This window comes from Oryctolagus cuniculus, chromosome 9 (genome assembly GCF_964237555.1).
Source record: "Oryctolagus cuniculus chromosome 9, mOryCun1.1, whole genome shotgun sequence".
In the NCBI taxonomy this organism is placed as follows: Eukaryota; Metazoa; Chordata; class Mammalia; order Lagomorpha; family Leporidae; genus Oryctolagus; species Oryctolagus cuniculus.
The window spans coordinates 57,901,080-57,926,585 of record NC_091440.1 but is presented as its reverse complement, the minus strand read 5'-3'; the positions used below and the strand labels follow the sequence as shown (position 1 = coordinate 57,926,585).

The window sequence follows — 25,506 nt, the reverse complement described above, 5'->3', positions numbered from 1 at the left end:
TTTATTTGTTCCCAATAGCTTAAAAATTCATAAGAATTTGCTCAGATTATGCAAAGAAAAAACAAGTTTAGAATAAGTGAATAAACATGGAGCATGTGAACTTTCATAAATCTGCAGATAGGTGTTGAATTTGGATCACCTCTGTTTTTGTAAAAGTTTATAGCTATTTGCCAACTTCTTTAAAAGAAAATTATAGTAAACAGCCATTTTTTGAATTTATTTTGAAATTTCTACACCCGTATGTTTCAAGAAAACGTGTCAGTTTTGTCTCCTAGAGATTTGAAATATAAAAGAAAATGATGTAATTGTGCCGTTTTAGACTTACAACAGACTTTTATGCTAAAAGTTAGAACTTGATGATTAGAGAGATGTTTGTACCAGAGTTCAGAATTCTAGTCTAACTTTTTTGTTGTTGCTGTTCTTCAAATGGTATCATCTTCTTATCTATAGTTCCAGCTTTGAGACATAAGATGATAATATAGGCAATGCTACTTTCTGGGAATATTTTTCTTAGAATGCTTGAAGGTTTTTTTTTTCAGATGTCATTTAAAGCAATCCACATTTCCATGTATGATGGAAAGTAATCTTTGAATTGACTCTAAATAACGGTGAAACAGAAAGTTGCTCTCCATTTATCTTTTTTCCTTTTGTTTCATTTAACAAGCATCTTTTAATTTGCTTATTAAATGTCACTTGTATATTTTGGTAACATGTCTCTTCATATCTTTCACTCCTGTTTGAATGGAATTGTTTCCTTTTTTAAACTTCTATTTAAGTTATACAAGTGTTCTGTATTTTATGTATACAGGAACCACTGTTCCTCAATGGAAGAGACAAGGGCTATAAACACTCATTGAACCTTACAATGCCTATTTAATTGCAATACATTACATTTCAGGTACTCTATAAGTTACTTCAGATTGGGGAAAACATATGCAATCTATCTTTTGGGGACTGGCTTATTTCACTAAGTATTATAGTTTGAGTTGCATCCATTTTGTTACAAAAGATGGGATTTCCTTTTTTTTTTTTTTTTTAAACTGAGAAGTATCCTATAGTGTTTATATACCATAATTCCATTTAGGTTTGTAAACTTCATCTTCTATATTCTGTCTTTGATCTGTGTGTTTTTAGAGTTTTGGATTTGTAAAACATTTTCCTTGATGTTTGATTTAATACTTTTGTAAAACCTGAAAAAAAATATATATTTTTTTTTGACAGGCAGAGTGGACAGTGAGAGACAGAGAGACAGAGAGAAAGGTCTTCCTTTGCCGTTGGTTCACCCTCCAATGGCCGCCACGGCCGGCGCGCTGCGGCCAGAGCACTGCGCTGATCTGATGGCAGGAGCCAGGAGCCAGGTGCTTTTCCTGGTCTCCCATGGGGTGCAGGGCCCAAGCACCTGGGCCATCCTCCACTGCACTCCCTGGCCACAGCAGAGAGCTGGCCTGGAAGAGGGGCAACCGGGACAGAATCCGGCGCCCCAACCGGGACTAGAACCCGGTGTGCCGGCGCCGCTAGGCGGAGGATTAGCCTAGTGAGCCGCGGCGCCGGCCGAAAAATATTAATAAATACTACAATAGGGGAATATCTGTAAGCAACTTAATGTTTTCTTTTCAATATTCCTATGTTATTTTTCATTCAGTAATTCAAATTCAATCTCATTGGTAATCTGTCTCTTTCTCTCTCTCTTTTTTTGTTTTATTCATTCTTCTTGTCACTCTGAATTTAGCAGAATTGGACTTGTATGAAAACCAAAGTGAAAATGTTATCATAATTTAGTATTAGAGAAAAATGCAAAATAAATTTCAGTTACCTAGATTACTCACCCATATAATGTTCCAGTTAATGAAATTTAGAGCAAATGAGTAAATCAATACTTGAAACTCACTGTTATTCAATACATGCATAAGAAAGATTGACCGACACTTATTCATAAAGCTTTTTTCCTTCTATCACAGGCATTTTATTGAATACCAGACTTATTCAGTTAATTGTTAACTGTCCTTAGGATATGTATGTGTTGAGAGATTTGCATCTGATGAATGCTTTTGCAATTTTTGACACATCTGTAAGTGTTCTTCACTAAAATTATATTTGTGTATATATTTTATCTAAATTTTGTCCCTAACTATACTAAATATAACATAATGGATACAAGTAATATATATACCTTCCTATGATTGAGTTATCAAGATGTACATAATTTGATATTTCACAAATATGGTTTATTTTTTAAGATTTATTTTCCTTGAATGGCTGATAGAGAGAGATAGAGATAGATAGATAAAGAGGGAGAAATAGAGACTGAGATGATAGAGATAGAGATAGAGATAGAGAGATAGAGATAGATAGAGATAGAGTTAGATGGAGGTAGAGGAAAAGGTAGAGGTAGAGGTAGAACTAGAGTTAGAACTAGAGCTAGAATTAGAGCAAGAGATAGATATAGCGACAGAGACAGAGCTAGAGATAGATCTTTCATTTGCTAGTTCACTCTTTAATGGCAAGGGCTAAGCCAAAGATAAGAGACAGGAACTCTCACATGTGTGACAGGAACTCAAGTACCTCTGCCAATATCTGCTGCCTCCCAGGTGCATCAGCAAGGAGTTGGACTGAAAGAACAGAGCAGCCAGGACTCAAATGGTCACTCCAGTATGGGATGTGGGTATCACAAGCAGCCACCTAACCCACTGAGCCACAATTCTTGTTCCTATTTTTGTTTCTAAATAATATTAGTCATATGCTAGTTAACTAGTGCTGTGAATTTTAATAGCTGATAGTTCTCTAAAATCACTGAAAGTTTGGCTTCTTTATTGTTATTTCTTTTTCTTATCTTTACAGTAGTTTCCAATGGTCATTTAGACATGATAGTGGCCTAGAAGAAGATAAATATTCTGATTTTCACAGAGTATATTTTCTATTGCTGCTGGAACAAAAACTTAGTGGCTTAGTATAAATCAACTTTATTTTTAGAGATTTTGGATCTTATTGGACAAAAGCAAAGTGTTGTCAGGATTGTGTTCCTTTTTGAATTTCTTGCCTTTTCCAGCTTCTAGGAGGTACCTACATTCCTTTGTTTGTGCCCCATCTCCATCATTAGTCAGCAGAATTGCACATCTCCATTTCTTTTCTCTATAGTCATTTCTTCCTCTAGTTCTTCTTTCTTCTCCCTTCTTCCATGTTTAAAGGTCCTTTTTATTGCATTGAGCCAAATGATCTAGAATAATCTATATTTAGATCCTGAGCATAATCACATCTACAAATTCCCTTTGCATGTGGGTAGCAGAAACAAAATATCTGACTATATTTGAAGTCTACTATGCAGTCTTCATACACAAAATTTTCTTTTGTTCTAGTCTGATAAATAATTCTGCAAAATTAAGAAATACTTACTTTATTTTCTTTATAGTTTACACATATACAAAAATATGTAAAAGCTATATTTTATTTGTTTTTCCTATTTATGAGCTTCTTATATAAATGTATTTTTAAGTAACATGTTTTTCATGATTCATGCATGTTTATTGACATAAGTATATTTCATTTATTTCACACTTGCTTCATAGTTTTGCATAAATACATTAAAATTTGCTTAGCTATTCTAATATTGATTAGCATTTTGAATTTTCTTATTCCATGACCATTACAAAAGTACTACTTCAAGCACACTTCTGTCCATCTACTGGTATGCATGAGTGAAGCTTCCTCAGAATGATGCCTACCAATAGAATTGATAATTGCCCATGTGACAGTGATCAACATCAATGCCAGCACTTGGTATTGTCAAATATCTTGACTTGTTAAATATATGGAAAATTAACTTACACTGATCTTTTGATCATCACTCAATCCTTAAAAAGACAGGATGGAGACTACAAAGTGTATTACTACTGGTATTAACCAGAGGAAACTGTTTTACATATGAATTTGATTTCTCAGAAATAACAAAGAAGAATCTGATTTGGAAGTAAATATTGACATTTTACTCTCATCTTTTTATAGGTTAGTGTACAAAATGTCATACTATAAGTGTCCAAGTTGATTCAGGTACCATCAGGGGCTGTTTCTGCAAAAATTATAAATAGAATCATCAGCACACAGGTTATTGACATGTAAAAGGGTGAATTTACCATAGAAAATCTGTTAGGAAGCTGAAATGGAAATTTCAAGAATGAGAGTAGGAGAAGATTCAAAAGAGCTTCACATAGATAAAATTAAGAAAATATTGATTTCAAGGTAGAAGTCATGGATAACATCATGAAATATTCCCCAAAGAATAGAAAACATCTTTGGCTATAACAAAAAATCAAAATAATACAGGAATCAGTAATAGTATTCTTAAGGGTCTCTTGAGTGGATGAGTAAGAGATGAAATTTATAATGTAATGATTAGAAAAGTAAGTAGGAAAAGAGGAAGCAGGTGCAGGCATTTTTGGATATCATTTTCAAGAAGCTTAGCAATATCAGGGACTAGAGAAGGAGATAAACTGGAGAGGCTTGAAGTACAAGAACAAATGGGAGACACAGGAGAATTTGTCAAAAGTGCAAGTAGAAAAAGGGAGAATAGATGGGGCAACAGAACAGGCTCTAATCATTGGAATGAAATTCCTGAGATAGTATTTAGTGGGATCCGGAGAATAAGTGGAGTAGTCAACCTGACTGAATGAGATATATGCCATCATAATAAGAGAAGGAAATTAGTTGGAATATATTGTCACTTTTGTAGATAATGTGTCAGGAACTTGAAAAAGTACTTATCTTAGTACTTCTATATTTCTATGAAGAAGGAGATAAGATTTGCAGCTGAGAATGAGGGGGGACATAATAGAGGAGGACAGTTGAAGAGATAAGACATGGTTTGATTAGATATTATGGAAACTGGAAGAAAAATATTATTAGAACAGAGTAGAAATGATGAGCAGTGTAAATGGCCCTATTGAGCTCTATTTGCCCTATTATATAGGCAAATTTCTGAAGGTTTTTTGATTTTTCTTCAGCCAGATTCAACTGTCCTGGTACAGGAACAAAGAAATCAGGCAGGTGGATTGCTACAGCTTTGGTTTGTTAGCTTGATTAAAAAAACTGGATAATGGAGTAAAAACATATTCATAAACAGTTCACTGAAGAAATTGATGAGGTTTATCAGTTTTTTTTTCTTTCAAACTTTTATTTAATGAATATAATTTTCCAAAGTACAGCTTATGGATTACAATGGCTTCCCCCCATAACGTCTCTCCCACCCGCAACCCTCCCCTTTCCCACTCCCTCTCCCCTTCCATTCACATCAAGATTCATTTTCGATTCTCTTTATATACAGAAGATCAGTTTAGCATACATTAAGTAAAGATTTCAACAGTTTGCTCCCACACAGAAACATAAAGTGTAAAATACTGTTTGAGTTACTAGTTATAGCATTAAATCTCAATGTACAGCACACTAAGGACAAAGATCCTACATGAGGAATAAGTGCACAGTGACTCCTGTTGTTGACTTAACAAATTGACACTCTTGTTTATGGCCTCAGTAATCACCCTAGGCTCTTGTCATGAGCTGCCAAGGCTATGGAAGGCCCCTGAGATAACTGACTCTGATCATATTTAGACAAGGCCATGGTCAAAGTGGAAGTTCTCTCCTCCCTTCAGAGAAAGGTACTTCATCCCTTTATGGTCTGAGAAGCTGCATGGTATGAAGTTGGAAATTAGCAACTCAGGAATCCCTAGAGCATATGCAAACACATGGAGATTGAACAACATGCTCCTGAATGAACAATGGGTCATAGAAGAAATCAAAAGAGAAATCAAAAACTTTCTGGAAGTAAATGAGGATAACAGCACAACATACCAAAACTTATGGGACGCAGCAAAAGCAGTGTTAAGAGGAAAGTTTATATCAATAGGTGCCTACATCAAGAAATTGGAAAGGCACCAAATAGATGAGCTTTCAATTCACCTCAAGGATCTAGAAAACCTACAGCAAACCAGACCCAAATCTAGTAGGAGAAGAGAATTAATTAAAATCAGAGAAGAAATCAACAGGATTAAATCCAAAACAAAATTACAAAAAATCAGCCAAACGAGGAGCTGGTTTTTTGAAAAAATAAACAAAATTGACACCCCATTGGCCCAACTAACTAAAAAAAAGTAGAGAAAAGACCCAAATCAATAAAATCAGAGATGAAAAAGGAAACATAACAACAAACACCACAGAAATAAAAAGAATCATTAGAAACTACTACAAGGACGTGTATGCCAGCAAACAGGGAAACCTATCAGAAATGGATAGATTCCTGGACACATGCAACCTACCTAAATTGAGGTTTATCAGTTAACAAGTAATAAAGTAAACATGATATACCAACAGAACCTTAATGCAAACAATCATCTATCACAGGAATGAATCCTTGAAACCCAGAAAAACTAAAACAAAGTTTTTTCGTGCAATTACTCACCTTGGTCTATTTCTATGAAGCACCAGAAGATGAGGGAGTACTAACGATACATAAATAACTTTACATTCAATATGCCTGATTTGGGTACAAGTTTATTTAAAAGATATGTTAAGGAACTTAAAGGGAGACTTAGACTCCAATACAATAGTACTGGGGGATTTCAGTACTCCACTCTCAGAAATAGATCAACCGGACAGAAGATCAATAAGGAAATAATGGATTTAAACGACACTGTACCCCAAATGGATCTAACAGATATCTACAGAACTTTTCATCCAACACTTAAAGAATTTACATTCTTCTTAGCAGCACATGGAACCTTCTCTAGGATTGACCACAAACTAGGCCATAAAGCATGTCTCAGCAAATTCAAAAGAATTAGAATCATATGATGCAGCTTCTCAGACCATAGCGGAATGAAGTTGGAAATTAGCAACTCAGGAATACCTAGAGCATATGCAAACACATGGAGATTGAACAACATGCTCCTGAATGAACACTGGGTCATAGAAGAAATCAAAAGAGAAATCAAAAAAATTCTGGAAGTAAATGAGGATAACAGCACAACATACCAAAAAATAAGGGCTACAGCAAAAGTAGTGTTAAGAGAAAAGTTTATATTAATAGGTGCCTGCTTCAAAAAATTGGAAAGGCACCAAATAAATGAGCTTTCAATTCACCTCAAGGATCTAGAAAAACTGCAGCAAACCAGACCCAAATCTAGTAGGAGAAGAGAAATAATTAAAATCACAGAAGAAATCAATAGGATTGAATAAAAAAAAATACAAAATTTCAACAAAACAAGGAGCTGGTTTTTTGAAAAAATAAACAAAATTGACACCCCATTGGCCCAACTAACTAAAAAAAGAAAAGACCTAAATAAATAAAATCAGAGACAAAAAAGGATGTAACAACAGACACCACAGAAATAAAAAGTCATCAGAAATAACTGCAAAGAGTTTTGTGCCAGCAAACAGAGAAATCTATCAGAAATGGATAGATTCCTGGACACATGCAACCTACCAAATTGAACCAGGAAGACATAGAAAACCTAAACAGACCCATAACTGAGACAGAAGGTGAAACAGTAATAAAGGCCCTCCCAACAAAGAAAAGTCCAGGACCAGATGGATTCACTGCTGAATACTACCAGACATTTAAAGAAGAACTAACTCCAATACTTCTCAAACTATTCAGAACAATCGAAAAAGAGGGAATCTTCCCAAATTCTTTCTATTAAGCCAGCATCAACTTAATCCCTAAGCCAGAGAAAGATGCAGCACTGAAAGAAAATTACAGACCAATATCCCTGATGAACATAGATGCAAAAATCCTCAATAAAATTCTGGCCAATAGAATGCAACAACACATCAGAAAGATCATCCACCCAGACCAAGTGGGATTTATCCCTGGTATGCAGGGATGGCTCAATGTTCACAAATCAATCAATGTGCTACACCATATTAACAGACTGAAGAAGAAAAACCATATGATTATCTCAATAGACGCAGAGAAAGCATTTAATAAAATACAACACCCTTTCATGATGAAAACTCTAAGCAACTTGGGTATACAAGGAACATTCCTCAATACAATGAAAGCAACTTATGAAAAACCCATGGCCAGCATCCTATTGAAAGGGGAAAAGTTGGAAGCATTTCCACTGAGATCTGGTACCAGACAGGGATGCCCACTCTCACCACTGCTATTCAATATAGTTCTGGAAGTTTAAGCTAGAGCTATTAGGCAAGAAAAAGAAATTAAAGGGATACAAATTGGGAAGGAAGAACTCAAACTATCCCTCTTTACAGATGATATGATTCTTTATTTACGGGATCCAAAGCACACTTGTAAAAGATTATTGGAACTCATAGAAGAGTTTGGTAAAGTAGCAGGATATAAAACCAATGCACAAAAATCAAGAGCCTTTGTATACACAGGCAATGCCATGGCTAAGAAAGAAAATCCAAGATCAATCCCATTCACAATAGCCACAAAAACAATCAAATACCTTGGAATAAACTTAAACAAGGATGTTAAAGATTTCTACGATGAAAATTACAAAATCTTAAAGAAAGAAACAGAAGAGGATACCACAGAATGGAAAAAAATCTCCCATGCTCATGGATTGGGAGAATCAATATCATCAAAATGTCCATTCTCCCAAAAGCAATTTACAGATTCAATGCAATACCAATCAAGATACCGAAGACCTTCTTCTCAGATCTGGAAAAAATGGTGCTGAAATTTATATGGAGGCACAAGAGACCTCGAATAGCTAAAGCAATCTTGTACAACAAAAACAAAGCTGGAGGCATCACAATACCAGATTTCAGGACATACTACAGGGCAGTTGTAATTAAAACAGCATGGTACTGGTACAGAAACAGATGGATAGACCAATGGAACAGAATTGAAACACCAGAAATCAACCCAAACATCTACAGCCAACTTATATTTGATCAAGGATCTAAAACTAATTCCTGGAGCAAGGACAGTCTATTCAATAAATGGTGCTGGGAAAACTGGATTTCCACGAGCAGAATCATGAAGCAAGACCCCTACCTTACACCTTATACAAAAATCCACTCCACATGGATTAAAGACCTAAATCTACGACCTGACACCATCAAGTTATTAGAGAACATCAGAGAAACCCTGCAAGATATAGGTAGCGGCAAAGACTTCTTGGAAAAGACCCCGGAAGCACAGTCAGTCAAAGCCAAAATTAACATTTGGGATTGCATCATATTGAGAAGTTTCTGTACTGCAAAAGAAACCTTCAGGAAAGTGAAGAGGCAACCAACAGAATGGGAAAAAATATTTGCAAACTATGCAACAGATAAAGGGTTAATAACCAGAATCTACAAAAAGTTCAAGAAACTCCACAACATCCAAACAAACAACCCACTTAAGAGATGGGCCAAGGGCCTCAATAGACATTTTTCAAAAGAGAAAATCCAAATGGCCAACAGACACATGAAAATATGTTCAAGGTCACTAGCAATCAGGGAAATGCAAATCAAAACCACAATGAGGTTTCACCTCACCCCGGTGAGAATGGCTCACATTCAGAAATCTACCAAAAACAGTTCTGGTGAGGATGTGGGGAAAAAGGGACACTAACCCACTGTTGGTGGGAATGCAAACTTGTAAAGCCACTATGGAAGTCAGTCTGGAGATTCCTCAGAAACCTGAATATAACCCTACCATTCAACCCAGCCATCTCACTCCTTGGATTTTACCCAAAGAAATTAAATTGGCAAACAAAAAAGCTGTCTGCACCTTAATGTATATTGCAGCTCAATTCACAATAGCTAAGACCTGGAACCAACCCAAATGCCCATCAACAGTAGACTGGATACAGAAATTATGGAATATGTACTCTATAGAATACTATACAGCAGTCAAAAAATAAAATCCGGTCATTTGCAACAAAATGGAGGAATCTGGAAAACATCATGCTGAGTGAATTAAGCCAGTCCCAAAGGGACAAATATCATATGTTCTCCCTGATCAGTGACAACTAACCAACCACAAAAATGAAATCTGTTGAAGTGAAATGGTCACTATGAGAAACAGTGACTTGATCAGCCCTTGTCCCAACTGTTGATACAATTTAATACTTTATCCCTTTTACTCTTTTTTTTGTTCTACTTAATACTATTGCTTGAACTCTCTAATTAACACACAATTATTCCCTGATGTTTAAATGTAACTGAAAAGTGATCTCTGTTAAATATAAGAGTGGGAATAAGAGAGGAAGGAGATGTCCAATTTGTGACATGCTCAAACTGATTTGCCCCAAATGGTAGAGTTAGAGATGTGCCAGGGGATTCCAATTCAATTCCATCAAGGTTGCATGTACCAATGGCATCTCACTAGTCAAAGTGAGAAATTTCAGTTCACAATTGATCATAATGATAGGTCTAAGAGTCAAAGAGATCACATAAACAAGACTAGTGTCTTCTAATACTAACTGATAGAATTAAAAAGGGAGAGAACAATCCAACATAGGAAGCGGATACACTGCAGACTCATAGAATGGAGATGTCCTAAACAGCACTCTGGCTTCAGAATCAGCCCTTAAGGCATTCGGATCTGGCTGAAGAGCCCATGAGAGTATTTCAAGCATGGAAAACCAAGACACTCTGGCAAAAAAAAAAAAAAAAAAAAAAAAAAAAAAAACACCTAAATGAAAGATCTCTGCGAGTGAGATCCCAGTGGGAAAAACGGGGCCATCAAAGTAGGAGATACCTTTCTTTGAAGGGAGGAGAGAATTTCCACTTTGACTATGACTTTGTCTAAATAAGATCGAAGTTGGTGAACTCAAAAGGCTTCTATAGCCTTGGCAACTCATGACTAGATACTAGGGAGATTACTGATGCCATAAACAAGAGTGTCAATTTGTTAAGTCAACAACAGGAGTCACTGTGCACTTACTTTTCATGTAGGATCTCTGTCCTTAATGTGTCGTTCAATGTGAATTAATGCTATAACTAGTACTGAAACAGTATTTGACACTTTGTGTTTCTGTGTGAGTGCAAACTGTTGAAATCTTTACTTAATATATACTAAATTGATCTTCTGTATATAAAGATAATTGAAAAAAAAGCATCACCAAAAAAAAAAAAAAACCCTGCCTGATTTACTTATCATGGTTATTCTAAAGTCCATGCAGTCAACATTGAAAAAAGTGTGGAGATTTCTTTAAAACCTAGAAAACAGACTTGTCATGTGATACAGCAACCCCATTACTGGGTATATACCTGAAAGTCATGAACACAGTTTATCAAAGAGATAGCTGCACCACCGTGTTTATAGGAGCAATTTTCATAAGAGTCAAATTATGGAATCAACTATGTGTCCATAATCAGATGAATAGATAAAGAAAATGTGACCTATGAACACAATGGAGCTTTCTTAAATGACATTTTAATGTGGTATTTTTGGTTTCATATAACCAAGGATACATATTAAATAATAATGTAAATTAATAAAGTAATATACTCCTTTGATCAATACACTCTTATGTTTAAATCAGATTAGTGTCACTTTTGACATTTCTTAGTGAGATCAAATATATGCTGCACATGTTGAACATATTATCATGATTATTTATTTATTTGAGATACAGAGAGAAAGAGTATGAGAGAGAGAGAGAGTCAGGCCAGAGCTAGGAGCTAGGAACTCAATCTGGGTCTCCCACATGGGCTTTAGGGAGCCTAGTACCTTGGGTCTTCACTGCAGCCTCCTGGGAACTGCATTCGCAGGAAGCTGAAATTGAGAATGAAACCAGGCACTGACAAGAAATGCAGGTATCTCCATGTTTAGACGAAATACCCACAGTTCATTTGTATTTCTTTGGTATTTTTTCTTGCTTTTCTATAAACCCCTTCCTTTGTTGAATTTTAATTTAATAAGGTAATGATTCAGAACTCACTGGAAGACACATGTAACTTCTTAAGATTTTTCAAAAATTTAGGATAGCTTGTATGGCACTAGGAAGTTTTTAGGACAGGATACAGATCATTGCACTGCTCATAAACTTGGGATGCAAGATCAGAAATATGTATGATTGCTGTTCTTCAAAGTCCCTATCTAGGTGTCCATAAGTTTTTCATGCGCCGTGCGCTTGCTGTCATACATCAAACACCTGCAGATTGTGACCCACCATTCTGATTACTTCAATTTTTCTCGCATGTGAACTGAAATGATTTTGATCTTATTTTCATGTGCTTGTCCAGATTCCTCTACATCAATTAAAACAGAGAAAACTTAAGGAGAATTGTATAATTACTCTAGGGGAAGAATATATGTACATGCTCACATTTTGTATCTTCATCCTTTCTACTGATTATGAAATATTCAGTATTTTTGTTCTGAGACACACTGCTCATAACATATTGGGCGCAGAAGGTTATCTTTAAAATCCCCTCTAAATCTCCCAAATTAATGTTCTGTGTAGTGAGCACCTGCCAGCTTTGATACAGTTATGGGATTAGACATTTCTGAATGATTTTTGACTCTGAAGGTTGTTTGCCTGCTGTTACCAAATCTGGCAGTATTTCAACTCCAGTGTCTTCCATTTCATAAAGGATTTGCTGTGAACTCAATAAATGTTTTCCTGTAATTTTATAATTATCATTCCTAGAAACTGCCTTTATTAGAGTCTGGCACTTACCTGCATGTAAAACTGCGGCTCCTGTAATTGACTTTCACCAAGTCAGTGCTAATCCACAATTTTTCCTTGGAGGTGGACCTGGCATCCTGGGAGTCTCTTTATTATACTGTTTTTCTTTGAAAATGCCTGAAAAAGTAAACAAAAGCTTATTCAACCTCTACATATCAAATTAAATGCCATAATCATACAAAGTTAATTCAACACCCATATGTTGAAACAGATTATGACAATATTATTAAATGGGGAAACAAAGCTGATCAGAGAGAAATCATTATGAAATAGACACTAAGACCAATGACAGTAATGAATTGTATATAACTTGCACATGATCAAATAAAGGCACAAAATGTGATATATGAATGTGGCTCATTCACCATTCTTTATTTCTTAAAGTAAATGAAAAAATATTATTCACTTTCAGTGATAAATCATTCCTCAAATAATCTGTATTTCTTGGTTTTATAGAATTTCTAACACAGGTTTGGTTTCTTTTGCAATATAGAAGAATCGCTTACTTGCAGGGCATACTCTCATAATTAATCACCACAGTGTTTCATCAAAAATACTGAATTAAAATGAATGTGCATTTTATACTATAAACACAGTAAAAAACCAATTTAGCTCTTCAAAAATGTGGTAAACTTTAAAAAATAAACATAGGAATAAATAGAGAATCCACAATTAAATTATACTGTTATTTTTAGCACCTTCTTTATTTTTTTGCCTACAAAAACGCGTATATATATATATGTATATATATTCCTGACTTACTTATCGGACATCAAAGGAAAGGTGTTAATTGCCTCTTTTCCATTATACTTGGGTTAATTTTCCCCAATTTCCTTTTAGCAAGCTTTCCATTAACTTTAAGTTATAGTGATAGGTTTGGTTTTCAAGTATGCATACTGAATTCATCTGAAAATTGCTAACTGAAAGTTAAATTAGTATGCATCAAGAAGTAAAATAAGTGATTAGAATTTAATAGTAAATAATGCGTTTTCTTCAAGTAACATATCCCATAATGGCTGAGATAAACAAGTAAATTGGCAGTCGCTTCACAAGTGCAGTTAGTGTGTTGAATGTAAATATGATATTTTGAGAGCATAGGGAGGAACTTTTTACTTTGTTATTTTTAAGAGGCACAGAAGACAGAAAGAAAGAGAGAAAAAAGAAAAAGGGAGAGAGGAAGATTGAGATTTTGTTATTTGATTCAGTGGCTGGGGCTGGACCAATGCTGGGGACAGGAATCAGAAACACAATCCAGGTTACCCATGTGGATGGCAGGAACCCAAACACCGGACTCCTCACTGCTTCCTTTCAGAGTCTACATTGGCAGGAAGTCATAAACCCAAGCTGGGAATCAAACCCACAGACTCCCATGTGAGAGTCTCAACTGCTAGTCTACATGTCCTCCGAAGAGGGAGGTATTTTTAAGCCAAGGTTGTTGAAGCAAAGAGAAAGCTACCAAATAAGTGAGGCTATTGCCAAATACTTTTATAAGAAGCAGGTGACAAAGAGCCAATCCAGATTGATTTTATTTATATGTATAAATATGTATATTTATACCGAATATAAATTTTCTATTCATATTAAATTTGTATTTAATTTAATTATATTTAATATATATATTAAATATATTTTTATTAAATATAAAATATTTATATGTATAAAATAAAGACGTGAGAAACCAGAGCATATTTGTGTAACAGAGTAGTTAATAGGTAACTGTATCTTTCTTTGATGTAGGTACTGTAAAATTAAAAGTTTATAATTCTATGTAAATATTTGTAATTGAAAACACTCAAAATGTAGGAATCATTGAGTCTTACATCTTATGATGCTATGCCTAGATTAAATAAAAGGATAATGGAAAAGTTTAAGTTGTTGTCAATCCAAGTATTTGACATAACCACAAATAATGTGTAATTACTTTTTAATCACACTACATTCTTCTCTGTCTTCCACAGAAAAGTTAACTCAATCCTGTGTGCATGTTACTCAGACTATTTTTATTCAATGCCTACCTATACAAACTTTAGCTTTCCTTTTTGAAAACTTCTATTTGGTCTGTTTAAGTCTCAAGCCTAGTTCTGGTCATTAAACTTTGACTGTCACAGATGGGATTTTTGTTGGTTTTCCTTCTTTTTCTCTCTAAGTGGACAATGGTACTATTTACACTAACACTGCTGCTGCATGGGAAATAAACTAAGAACCAACAACACAGAAAATAATTTTTTGAAAAACTTTACTAACTTGATAATAACTTCTTTTATTTGGATTTATTTATTCATTTGAGAGCCAGAGTTACAGAGAAGGAGAATGAGAAAGACAGATTTTCCATCCTCTGGTTCTGTCCCCAGGTGGTAGCAACACTCAGGGCTGGGCCAGACCAAAGTCAAGAGCCCCATCTGGGTTTCCCATGTGGCTACAGGAACCAAAACACCAAGGACATCTTCCATTGCTTTTTCCAGACCATCAGCAGGGATGCGAGACTGGAAACTGGGATATGAAGTGATGCCCACATGGGATGCCAGCGTCCCATGCAGCAGCTCTACTCACTACACCACAATGTCAGTCCCAGAAAATAACTTGTACCCATGAGGTGTGAAGTGAAACATTTGTCTAAATCACTAGAGGAACTATTAGAAATTCTCATCCTCAAAACACCGTGCCTGGTAAGAAAGTAATGAGGTAGGAATTTTAAAACATCTCCAAATTGTATTAATTTATAAACTTTTCTTTTAGACTTCCATATTGTGGCAGGTTCTAAATTACAGATACACTTGTGGAGTTATGTTCAAGGGGTTATGGATTTAGATAGATGATAAAGAATAGATAGAAATGACAGTTTACAGTAAACATTTAAAGGTTACATGCTAATATTTATTTTTGGATCAAAATATAGTAGGAAGTCATTAGAAATCTTATAAAAAAGTAGCATGAAGTGTCAAATAGATATATGTATATTACTACTTGTTGAATGCTTATTTAGTGGAGGGCTAAGCTTGTGATTATAACATAAATTGAAAGTATGCCATTGCAAAAATTAAAAGAAAAAGAAAAAAGGAATGAGGAGGGAGAGTTGCAGTGAGGGAGGGAGAGAAATGGGAAGTAACACTATGTTCTTAAAAATGTATATATGAAATATAAGAAATTTGTTCCTTTTATGTAATTTTTTTAAATGCCAAAAATGTGGTAAGCAAAGGGAAAGCTAAAATTTTAAAAATTATGATACAAAGATTAACTTCTCCTAGGAAAATTTCAGTCAATTTAGGAATTATTAAATTGAGGAGTAATAAATGAAAGGAGTATTGGAGGCATTTAAATTCTAGAATGATCTGAATTTGAATCTCAGCTCTTTCATTTAAATGCTATATGAACATAGGCAAATAATGTTAATTCTACAACTCTGCTTTTTAATTTGTAAAATGTATTAGGTGTATTACTTGATTAGATTGATATCACTACTAATGTGTACTTTTGAGAAATGGGGGGGTCTAAAATTCATTAATATTTTTGAGAAAAAAACCCAAACATACTAAGAACTATGGAAATTATAAGGAGTGCAGTTTTTGCACATTTTTGTATTAAAACATCCTTATGGAGAAATGAATAAGACTAAATCATCTAATACCATTAAAAACATGCTCAGTGTTGGGCATTAGGCTATGCAATTAAGATATTATGTTAAAATGCCTGCATACCATATCAGAATGCCTGAGTTTAATGCCTAACTCCAGTACCTGACTCCAGCTAAATAATAATGCAGATTCTAGAAGAGAGCAGAGATGGCCCAAGATTTTGGGATCCTGCCACCCCCACGAGCCCCACCCCTACCCACGGGCAAACTGAGATCAAGTTCCTGACTTCAACCTTGATTAAACTCTGGCTGTTGTGGGCATTTGGGAAATGAACAGTGAATGGGAGTCTTCTCTGTCTCTCTGTCAAGTAAGTGAAGATTAAGGAAAAAAGGACGGATGGAAGGAAGGAAGGAAGGAAGGAAGGAAGGAAGGAAGGAAGGAAGAAGAGAGAGAAGGAGAAATGGAAAGAGAAAGAATGAAAGGAAGAGGGAATGAGGGAGGGTTAGACAGAGGGAATTGGTGGGAAAGATGAAGGGAGGAAATTTCATTATATTCTTAGGATTGTGTCTATGAACTATATTTAATCTGTTCATTTTGTATTAATATTACATTAACATGAGAAAGTATTAGGAAATAAAAATAAAATACAATTGAGGTACATGATACTGCATTGATGTCATTATTAGCATGTAGGCTATAATTTACTATTTATTTTCTAGACAGATTATAGCAGTCTGAAAATAGGACATTTCCTGTTTTCTTCAGAGAAGAAAATTGAGGTTAAGATCGGTGAACTCTTTTGGTTATGGTCATGAAACCAAGATGAGACTTCAGTTCTCATGAGATGGACCTTTCCTTTTCAATGAATGCCTATAGTAATTGGGACTAACCATTAATCTTTCAGGTCATCTCTTTTCACACCTAAATTTAAGTAAGTGCTCATTTGCTTTCACGTTAATATTACAAGACATTTTAATTAATCTGCACACCTTTACTTCCCTCTCCATTAAGTTTTTTTTCCAAAGAAACCTTTTATTTAAGGAGTATAAATTTCATAAGTACAATTTTAGGAATATAGTGATTCTTCCCAACTGTACCCGCATTCACACCCTCACCCCAACTCCACCTCAACTCCTCCCCCCCTCCCATTCCCAATTCAATTCTTCATTAGGATTTATTTTCAATTAAATTTATACACAGAAGACAAACTCTATATTAAGTAAAGATTTCAACAATTTGCACACACACACAGAGAGAGAACTGAGAACAGGTTTTACAGTTAATTCTCATAATACAACTCATTGAGGACAGAGTCACTGCATTGGGAAATAAGTGCACAGTGATTCCTTTTGTTAATTGAACAATTCACACTCTTTTTTATTTATTTGACAGGTAGAGTCATAGACTGTGAGAGAGAGAGAGACAGAGAGAAAGGTCTTCCTTCCATTGGTTCACTTCCCAAATGGCTACCATGGCCAGCGCTGTGCCGATCCAAAGTCAGAAGCCAGGTGACTCTTCCTGGTCTCCCACGTGAATGCAGGGGCCCAAGCAGTTGTGCCATCCTCCACTGCCCTCCTGAGCCACAGCAGAGAGCTGGACTGGAAGAGGAGCAACTGGAACTAGAACCCAGTGCCCATGTGTGATGCTGGTGCCGCAGGCAGAGTATTAATTAAGTGAGCCCTGGCACCGGCCCCACAATTACCACTCTTACGTATGATGTCAGTGATCACCTGAGGCTCTTGAAATGAGCTGCCATAGCTATAGAATTTGTTTGAATGCACAATATCCATCAGTATTTAGACAAGGCTACAAGTAAAGTGGAAGTTCTCTCCTCCCTTCAGAGAAAAGTGCTTCCTTCTTTGAAGACTACTTCTTTCCACTGGGGTCTCACTAACAGAGATCCTTCATGTAGAACATTTTTTTTTTGCCATAGTGTCTTGGCTTTCCAGGCCTTAAATGCTCTCATGGGCTTTACAGCCAGACCAGAATGCCTTAAGGGCTGATTCTGAGGTCATAGTGCTTTTTAAAGTGATTGTCATTCAACGCATCTGCTGTGTGAACTGCTTCCCTTGTTGGAAATTCTCTCATATTTAATTTTCTATTATTATTATCATCAGACACTTGATCTTGTTTATCTAATATCTTTACCACTTAATCCTATTTTTATGATGACTTTAACACTTAATATGGTCACTTTACCACCCAACTTAATGGGATTTGATTTCTTTATTAAGTAACTGCTACATTCCTGTCAGGGTTCAAGGTGCTGGAAATAGAGAAGTAAACTTCTTCCAGGGCATTTCTTGGAGCATTCACTCTACTATTCGGATATAAGACTGTGATAATGTTGATAAAATATATGGGGATTGAAAGTTATATTGGGGATATATATATAATGCCTATGTATAATTGAAAGTTATATTATTTTGGAATATGTAATATTTATTCAATAAATTTTGGAAGTAAGAGTAGTATGGCTGTAATGGTATGAGAGAAGAGAGAGAAATGGAGTGAGATACAGATACACAACACACACACACATACACAAAGAGAGAGAGAGAGAAAGGGATGAAGACAGAGAGTGGAGACCAGATCCAGAGCCATACAGGTCAGAATTTTTTTTTATTTTTAGAATTTTTCACATTAATTTGTTATTTAATATAACATATTAATATATGTTAAGCAAAGCATTGTCAGATACATAATATAGATTGGAGTTATGCATAACTTTCTCCCCAGTTCTCTCTTTTCTTTTAATTTTTTAATTTATATAAGATGAACAAATTTCATGTATTTCATACATATAGTTTTTTTTTGGAATATGAAAATTTATTCTTAATACATTTCTGCCATCAACGTTTATGACCTTGGCCTCTCCTTCTTGCCCTTGTATAAGGCCAGAAGAGACACATTGGCTACTTTGACCACCTTAAAGCGGACGCCAGGAATGTCACCGACAGCATGACCTTTCCGACCAAATCCAGCAACCAGAACTTCATAGTTTTCCTCGATGAAGTTCAGGTACCCATCGTTGGGGACGAAGGCCGTGATTTTCTTGCCATTCTTGATCAGCTGGACCCTCACGCACTTCCTGATGGCGGAGTTGGGCTGCTTGGCCTCAACCCCTACTTTCTCCAGCACGATGCCCTTGGCGTGCGAGGCGCCTCCGAAGGGGTTGGCCTTGAGCGCCGCGCCCAGGTGGGCCTTCTTGTACTGCTTGCCGTGCCACTTCTGGTCGCGCCGGTGGCTGCGCAGCTTCCGGGCGGTGCGGAGCCCACGGCACTTGCCTGCGAGTCCCAAACGCGCCCCCGCTCAGAGCCCACGCCGCGACCCACGCCCGCCAGGGCTCCGGCCTCCCGCGGGCCGACTCCGGGGCCCCACGCGGGGCCTCAGAGGCGACCGGGCGGCGTCGAGAGCGGGCGTCCCGCCCACGAGGCCGCTGCTCCGCCGCGACGAGCCCCGGGCGGCCCGGTGCTCCTCCGCGACGCCAGCCGCCGTGCGCCGGCCCGAGCGGGGTTCCCCGGCTGACGGGCCTGGCCGCCCCGAGGCCGCCCGTCTATGCTCCGCGCCCCTCTTCCCACCCGCATGCCGCCCGGAGCCCCAGTCCCGCCCGTCGACGCCGGGACCCCGCAGCGAGAGCTCCCATACATATAGTTTTAAGAGCATAATGATAGTTTCCACACTACCCTCCCTCCAGCCCATGCTCTCATCTTTCCTCTTCCTTCTTATTTTTTCTTTTTATTTTTTACAATGATAACCTTTCAATCTATTTTATAATCACAAGCTTGCAACAGGAAGCTTGACGCTCCCCTAAATAAAGCGTTGGCATGTAGCAAATGAGAGACAGGACATGAAAGTTCTTCCTCTGAAAAATGTCAATGGCAAGTTCCCAGCATCCCTCTTTTATTGACAAGAATTACATCTGCCATTGTCCAGTGCATGTGCATGCTCATCTAACCTAAGATTATTTGTAACTTTAGGTGGTGGTCTTCAGACCATGATTGTCAAGACATTTGTGGGGCACCTTGTTACTTAGTTTACTAGATAACAAGTCTGGGAGAGCAGCTGCCTGGCCTCATGGGACCCAATATTCCTGGGAGAACTCAATGCTCTTCTTGATAATAGGTCATTTACTATCTTTAATCAGTTCCTGTGGCCACACCCTGTGTCCAGGAGGATGTGCCTTCACTGAGAGTACTGAGGCAGAAGTTCTGTTCCCTACACTAAAGAATTAAACAAGTAGTATAGAAAAAATGCTGTTCCTCCAGAGTGTAGACTAGGCCTATAAACAATAATCAAATCTTAAAATGTCAATTTCACTAATATACATTAATTTCTTTATACTCTGAATATTAGTTACCACAAATCATGGAAAACATGTATTTGACACTGGCTTATTTCACTAAGCAAAATGGTTTCCTGTTGCATCCACTTTGTTGCAAAAGACAGGATTTCATTTTTTTTTTCAGTGCTGAGTAGTATTGCATTATCTATCTATCTATCTATCTATCTCCCACAATTTATTTATCCAGGCAACAGTTGATGGACATCTAGGTTGATTCCATATCTTAGAGATTGTGAAATGAGCTGCAGATGGAAGTAGAGATAACTTATATTTAGAAGGATTTTATCTCCTACTCTAAATGATATTAGAAGTCACGACAAATTATCCATCAGAAAAGCATCATGAAGTAGCTTGCTTTAGCAAAATCATCTTCTCCTATTTTTATTCAAAATAATTCTGGCTAATTCTACAATGCACCAGATTACTTTCTTACTCATGAACCCATAATATCTCATTATCATACCACAATTTCTTCAGTGTATTTAGTAATAACAGTGGTGGTGATTGTGGTGGTAGAAATAGTAGTAGTCAATATAGAAGTCTACTTTATAGACACTAGCCCTATAGAACTCTTGACATTATAATATTCAGCCTTTTACAAATTTAATTCTTCCAGCCTCTCCTTCCTTGCTTTTTTTTCTTTGTTTCCTTCTTTTCTTTCCCTTAAAAGTTTTACATATACCAGTGGGTAGTCATATTCACAAACTTAACTTTTATAAACTCAGCAATAGTCTTTGGAATACTGGGAACAAAAGGCTGCTAAAATGCAACTGTAATCCTCAGTGAATGAGGTATATTCTTGCTTCATTGAAGTTCAGGTCTTCACTCAAGTCTCGGTCTTCACCAAGTAGTTTGAAGACCAAAAACACTGGGTTATAAATTCTTGTTTTCCTTTTCATTGTCTCCTAGGATGGCACTTATAGAATTCCATAATTGCGTATCATGTGCCTTTGTGAGAGAATTCATCTCTTTGTATTGAATTTGTGGTGTATCCATTTACATCTAACAGAGCTTGATGCTTAAGAAAACAATTTTGAAAATGAATTTAGGTAAAAGTCTTTTTACCAAAATGTTTATTTGATTTTATTTCTTTATTTAAAAGGCATAGTGACAGACTAATAGAAAGAGATCTTCCACCCACTGATTTATTCCCCAAATATCCATAACAGTAAAGCTGGGCCAGGTTGAAGTCAAAATCCAGAAATTTCATCCATATATCTCTTGTAGGTGACAGCAACTCAAGTACTTGCAATGCCTCCCAGGTTGCACATTAGTAAGAAGCTGGATCAGAAATAAAGGCGGGACTCAGACTCAGGTATTTTGTTATGGGATATGGCTATTCTAAGTGGCAGATTAACCTGCAGTACCATAATGCCTGCCTCTTGATAAAACTCTTTAGCATATATGTTACCTTAGTTGCTCTCATATTCCTTTTTTCTTCTGTGAATGAACATTTCTTTGCTTGGTTCCCAAAGTTAAATTTTTCAGTTCCTCAAGCCTTGCTCAAATCCTGCTCTCTCTAGGGCCTTGCACCCAAGTGGAAGACCCAGAAGCAGCTCCTGGCTCCTGACTTTGGACAGACCCAGCTGCTGCATTTGTGGCCATTTAGAGAGTTAATCAGCAAATGGAATGTCTCTCTCTCTCTCTCTCTCTTTTTGAGTTTGTGTGTGTGTGTGTGAACTCTGCTTTTCAAATTAAGATGTCTTTGTTTTCTGTTGCTGTAACAGAAAATACCCTAGATCTACCCTAGATCGGGTAACATAAAGAAAAAAGGATCATTTGAGTTCACATTTCTGAAGGCTGAAAAGGCAAAAACATGAAACTGGCATCTTCTTTACTTCTTACAAGGGTCTCATGCTACTTCAATTCATAGCAGAAAGTAGAAAGGGCAAATAGTTGCAAATGGAAGAGAGAAAAGGAGACCTAACTCCCATGAAACCTGATGCATTTTCTCACATGGAAAGAATTCATGAGGGCTTCACCCACAGTGAACCAACCACCTCCTAGTGGGCCCCACTTCCCACCACTGCTTCCTTGAAGAATTAAGCCTAAACATGAGTTCTTACGGGGACAAACTACATGCTAACCATAGTAGAAGACTTCTTTGATTTTTCTTCATGAAAAAAAATCACTTTGCCTTATGATCTTTCATGATGTTGATTCTTACCTTTGTAATGACACTTACCATTTACTATATTCCATCTTGTACATGGATATACATTACTTATTTCCAATGTAATAATTCAAAAGGGAAATCTCTGTACCTAATCCATCTGCCATGATGTCTTCAACATGATGGAAAACATGAGGCAATGTCAACAGTTTGTTCTTAATATGATTATTCAGATTTCATGCATCATTTATTTCTGTATTTCAACCTCTTTTAAACAGATCCCTTTAATATGCCCTCCATGTGTCCCAATAACATATCCCTTCAGGCCTTCAAATTTTATTGGCCAAAAGGTTGATTCATCCTTTTGGTTCAAGAAATGTGCTGATGGGTTGAAAGATTTAAATCATCCCTAGAGCTCAATACTGAAAGAAATATTTCTCAGTTTCAAAATATTTGTGAAATGCCTTGTGCACTGACTAGAGAAAGAGAGATAGTTAGACCAGCACAAGGCCATTCTTCAGTGGCTCTCTAAAAACCTGAGATGCCACAATTGGGGTCAGAAACCTTAATCTTTGCTATCACAGTTTTTATTGCCCCTATGTGTTTTGATACACTCTAGTGGGAACTGTCGTCTTATCTTATTTATTCCACAGTTCAAGAAACAGGCAATGAAGAGGATGTTGAAGGATGAGGAAGAGGAAAAATCCAATAATTTTTCTCTTCTTTAGAATATCACCCAGGTATAAAGGTATAATATCTCAGTTATTCAATTATGGCGATAGAAGTTAATTGCAAAATGATAAGTTAAATATGATACATAAGTGCAAATTAACTTCGATGTTTTTAAATAATAATTCACTAATAAAAATTAATACTGCATAGCAAATGAAGTCAATATAGTCTGAAATCAAAGTCATAGATTTTTATAAAATTTTACATTTAATAACTAATAAAATACCATGCTTTATCAGAATGAAAATTCTACGAATTTTCAAATGACTCCTAGGTATATTTTATGGAGAAATGTGAATGCATGATTTCAGTAGACCATGGTTAGATTATTTTAAAATCATATGTTATCTTGCTATTTTTATTGTACATTCTTATAATTTTCCTATTTGTTCATAAATTGCCATACACACTTACCTGACACTATGAGATTTGTTTGTTTCTTAATACTTTAAGACATATTTAACATTCAGCCAAACAGACACTAATTTATTGTCGGTCTTCTTATATCTTAAAAGAAGTAAAAATCTACAACAAGAGGCTAACAGACATAGGATTAGAAGAGAATGAGAATTTCAAGGTTAAACTGTACAGCATACATGGCACAAGGAAATTTATTCACAGATACACAGAACAAGGGGAGAAGGATGAATTTTTTGGGTATAAGTATTAAAATTACAATAATATATACTAATAAGCTCATCCTGCCCAATTATGGCAAATAGTATTCTCTCTACTGCATTAGAATCACTTAAGCTTAGAATTTCAATAAGGAAAAATAAAAGTTTGCAAAATTTGAACAGTGTGGCTAATTTATTTAAGATCTAGTGTAAAGGTTTTAGTTGTTCTTTGAAGCAGGAAAGAAAAATAAAAAGTATCCCATTTGATAGATGAAAAACAAGCAAGGAACATATTTATTAGTTACATGATTAGCTAGGACTTAGACCATAAAGTCACTGGAGTATTGAAATATATTTTTAAAATTTTCTACTTATTTATTTTATTTGTATGAAAGAGAGGGAGAGGGAGGGATAGAGATAGAGGGACACAGAGAGAGAGGGATAGAGAGAATGAATGTGAAATTTCCCATCTGCTGCTTCAGTTCTCAGATGTCATTATGGTAACATTTCCTCTCAGACTTGATCCTCTTGATCTGACCAAGTCTTTTTCATTTAGGTTTTCAATATTTTATTATTCATACTTCATTAAACCATTGTTTTTTAAATATTAAATTTTTTAAAGTTAAACAAGTTTCATATATTTCATATATATACAGATTTAGAAACATAGTGGCACTTCCCCCCATCCTCCCTCCTGCCCATGCTCCAACCCTTCCTCCCCCTCCCTCTTGAATTACCGCTCTTAATTTTTACATAGATCTATTTTAACTTTTTAAAACTTAGATATAGATATTCTTCCTTGGAATAATATGTAGTGGCTGTTATTTTATTCTTCTTCATACTCTTGTCTTTCAATTCTTATAAAGAAAAATGTGCCAACATATCTGAAGATGAAAAGGGAAGAATAGAAGCAGAATGCCTTGCCTTTGCTTGACTCTTGTATGAAATGCAAATTGTCACATTCATCTTCGTAATTTTAGAAGAATAAATGTTACTTTGGTGTGTTCAACAGAAACTTTTTATGAAACAGTTTCTTTCTAATGTTGTGATGCAGAGATTTGCATGCACCTCTAGGAACACAGAGGCTCTTCCCTGGCTCTTCCCTTTCAAAGTTTATTACACTCCTAATTTAAAAAGACACTGGAATTAAGGAGAAAGAGGTGGTGACATTTTGTTATTTCTTTTACTTTGCAATGACTTAAGAATCTATATTTTTTCTCATTTTAAGCACTTTTAAAGAAAAACCATAAATATATGCAATATTTTGTGGATTAAAATACATTGTTAATAACATGATGTAATTTTTATGGGAATTATTTTTATCAATTAATAATAAAAACATTTTTATACTAAATAAAAACTTATTTTAAACTATGATAAGCATATTTATATCTGGAGTAGTAACAATTCTATGGCCTTAAAATCAATTTTTAGTAACAGGAAAATACTAAGTTCTAGTCAAGCATGGATTCTCGGTCTTAAACTCAAG

General features: G+C 35.9%; 1 protein-coding gene across 1 annotated transcript; it reads right to left on the bottom strand.

The window, feature by feature from the left end:
- Positions 1-19,017: 19,017 nt before the first annotated feature.
- On the bottom strand, positions 19,018-19,522 carry LOC100344320 (small ribosomal subunit protein uS12-like; the record flags this gene model as incomplete). The annotated part of the gene is made up of 1 exon (XM_070048327.1): positions 19,018-19,522. A coding segment is annotated over one exon (453 nt), but the record flags the coding sequence as incomplete, so codon positions are not given.
- Between the last annotated feature and the right edge of the window lie 5,984 nt (positions 19,523-25,506).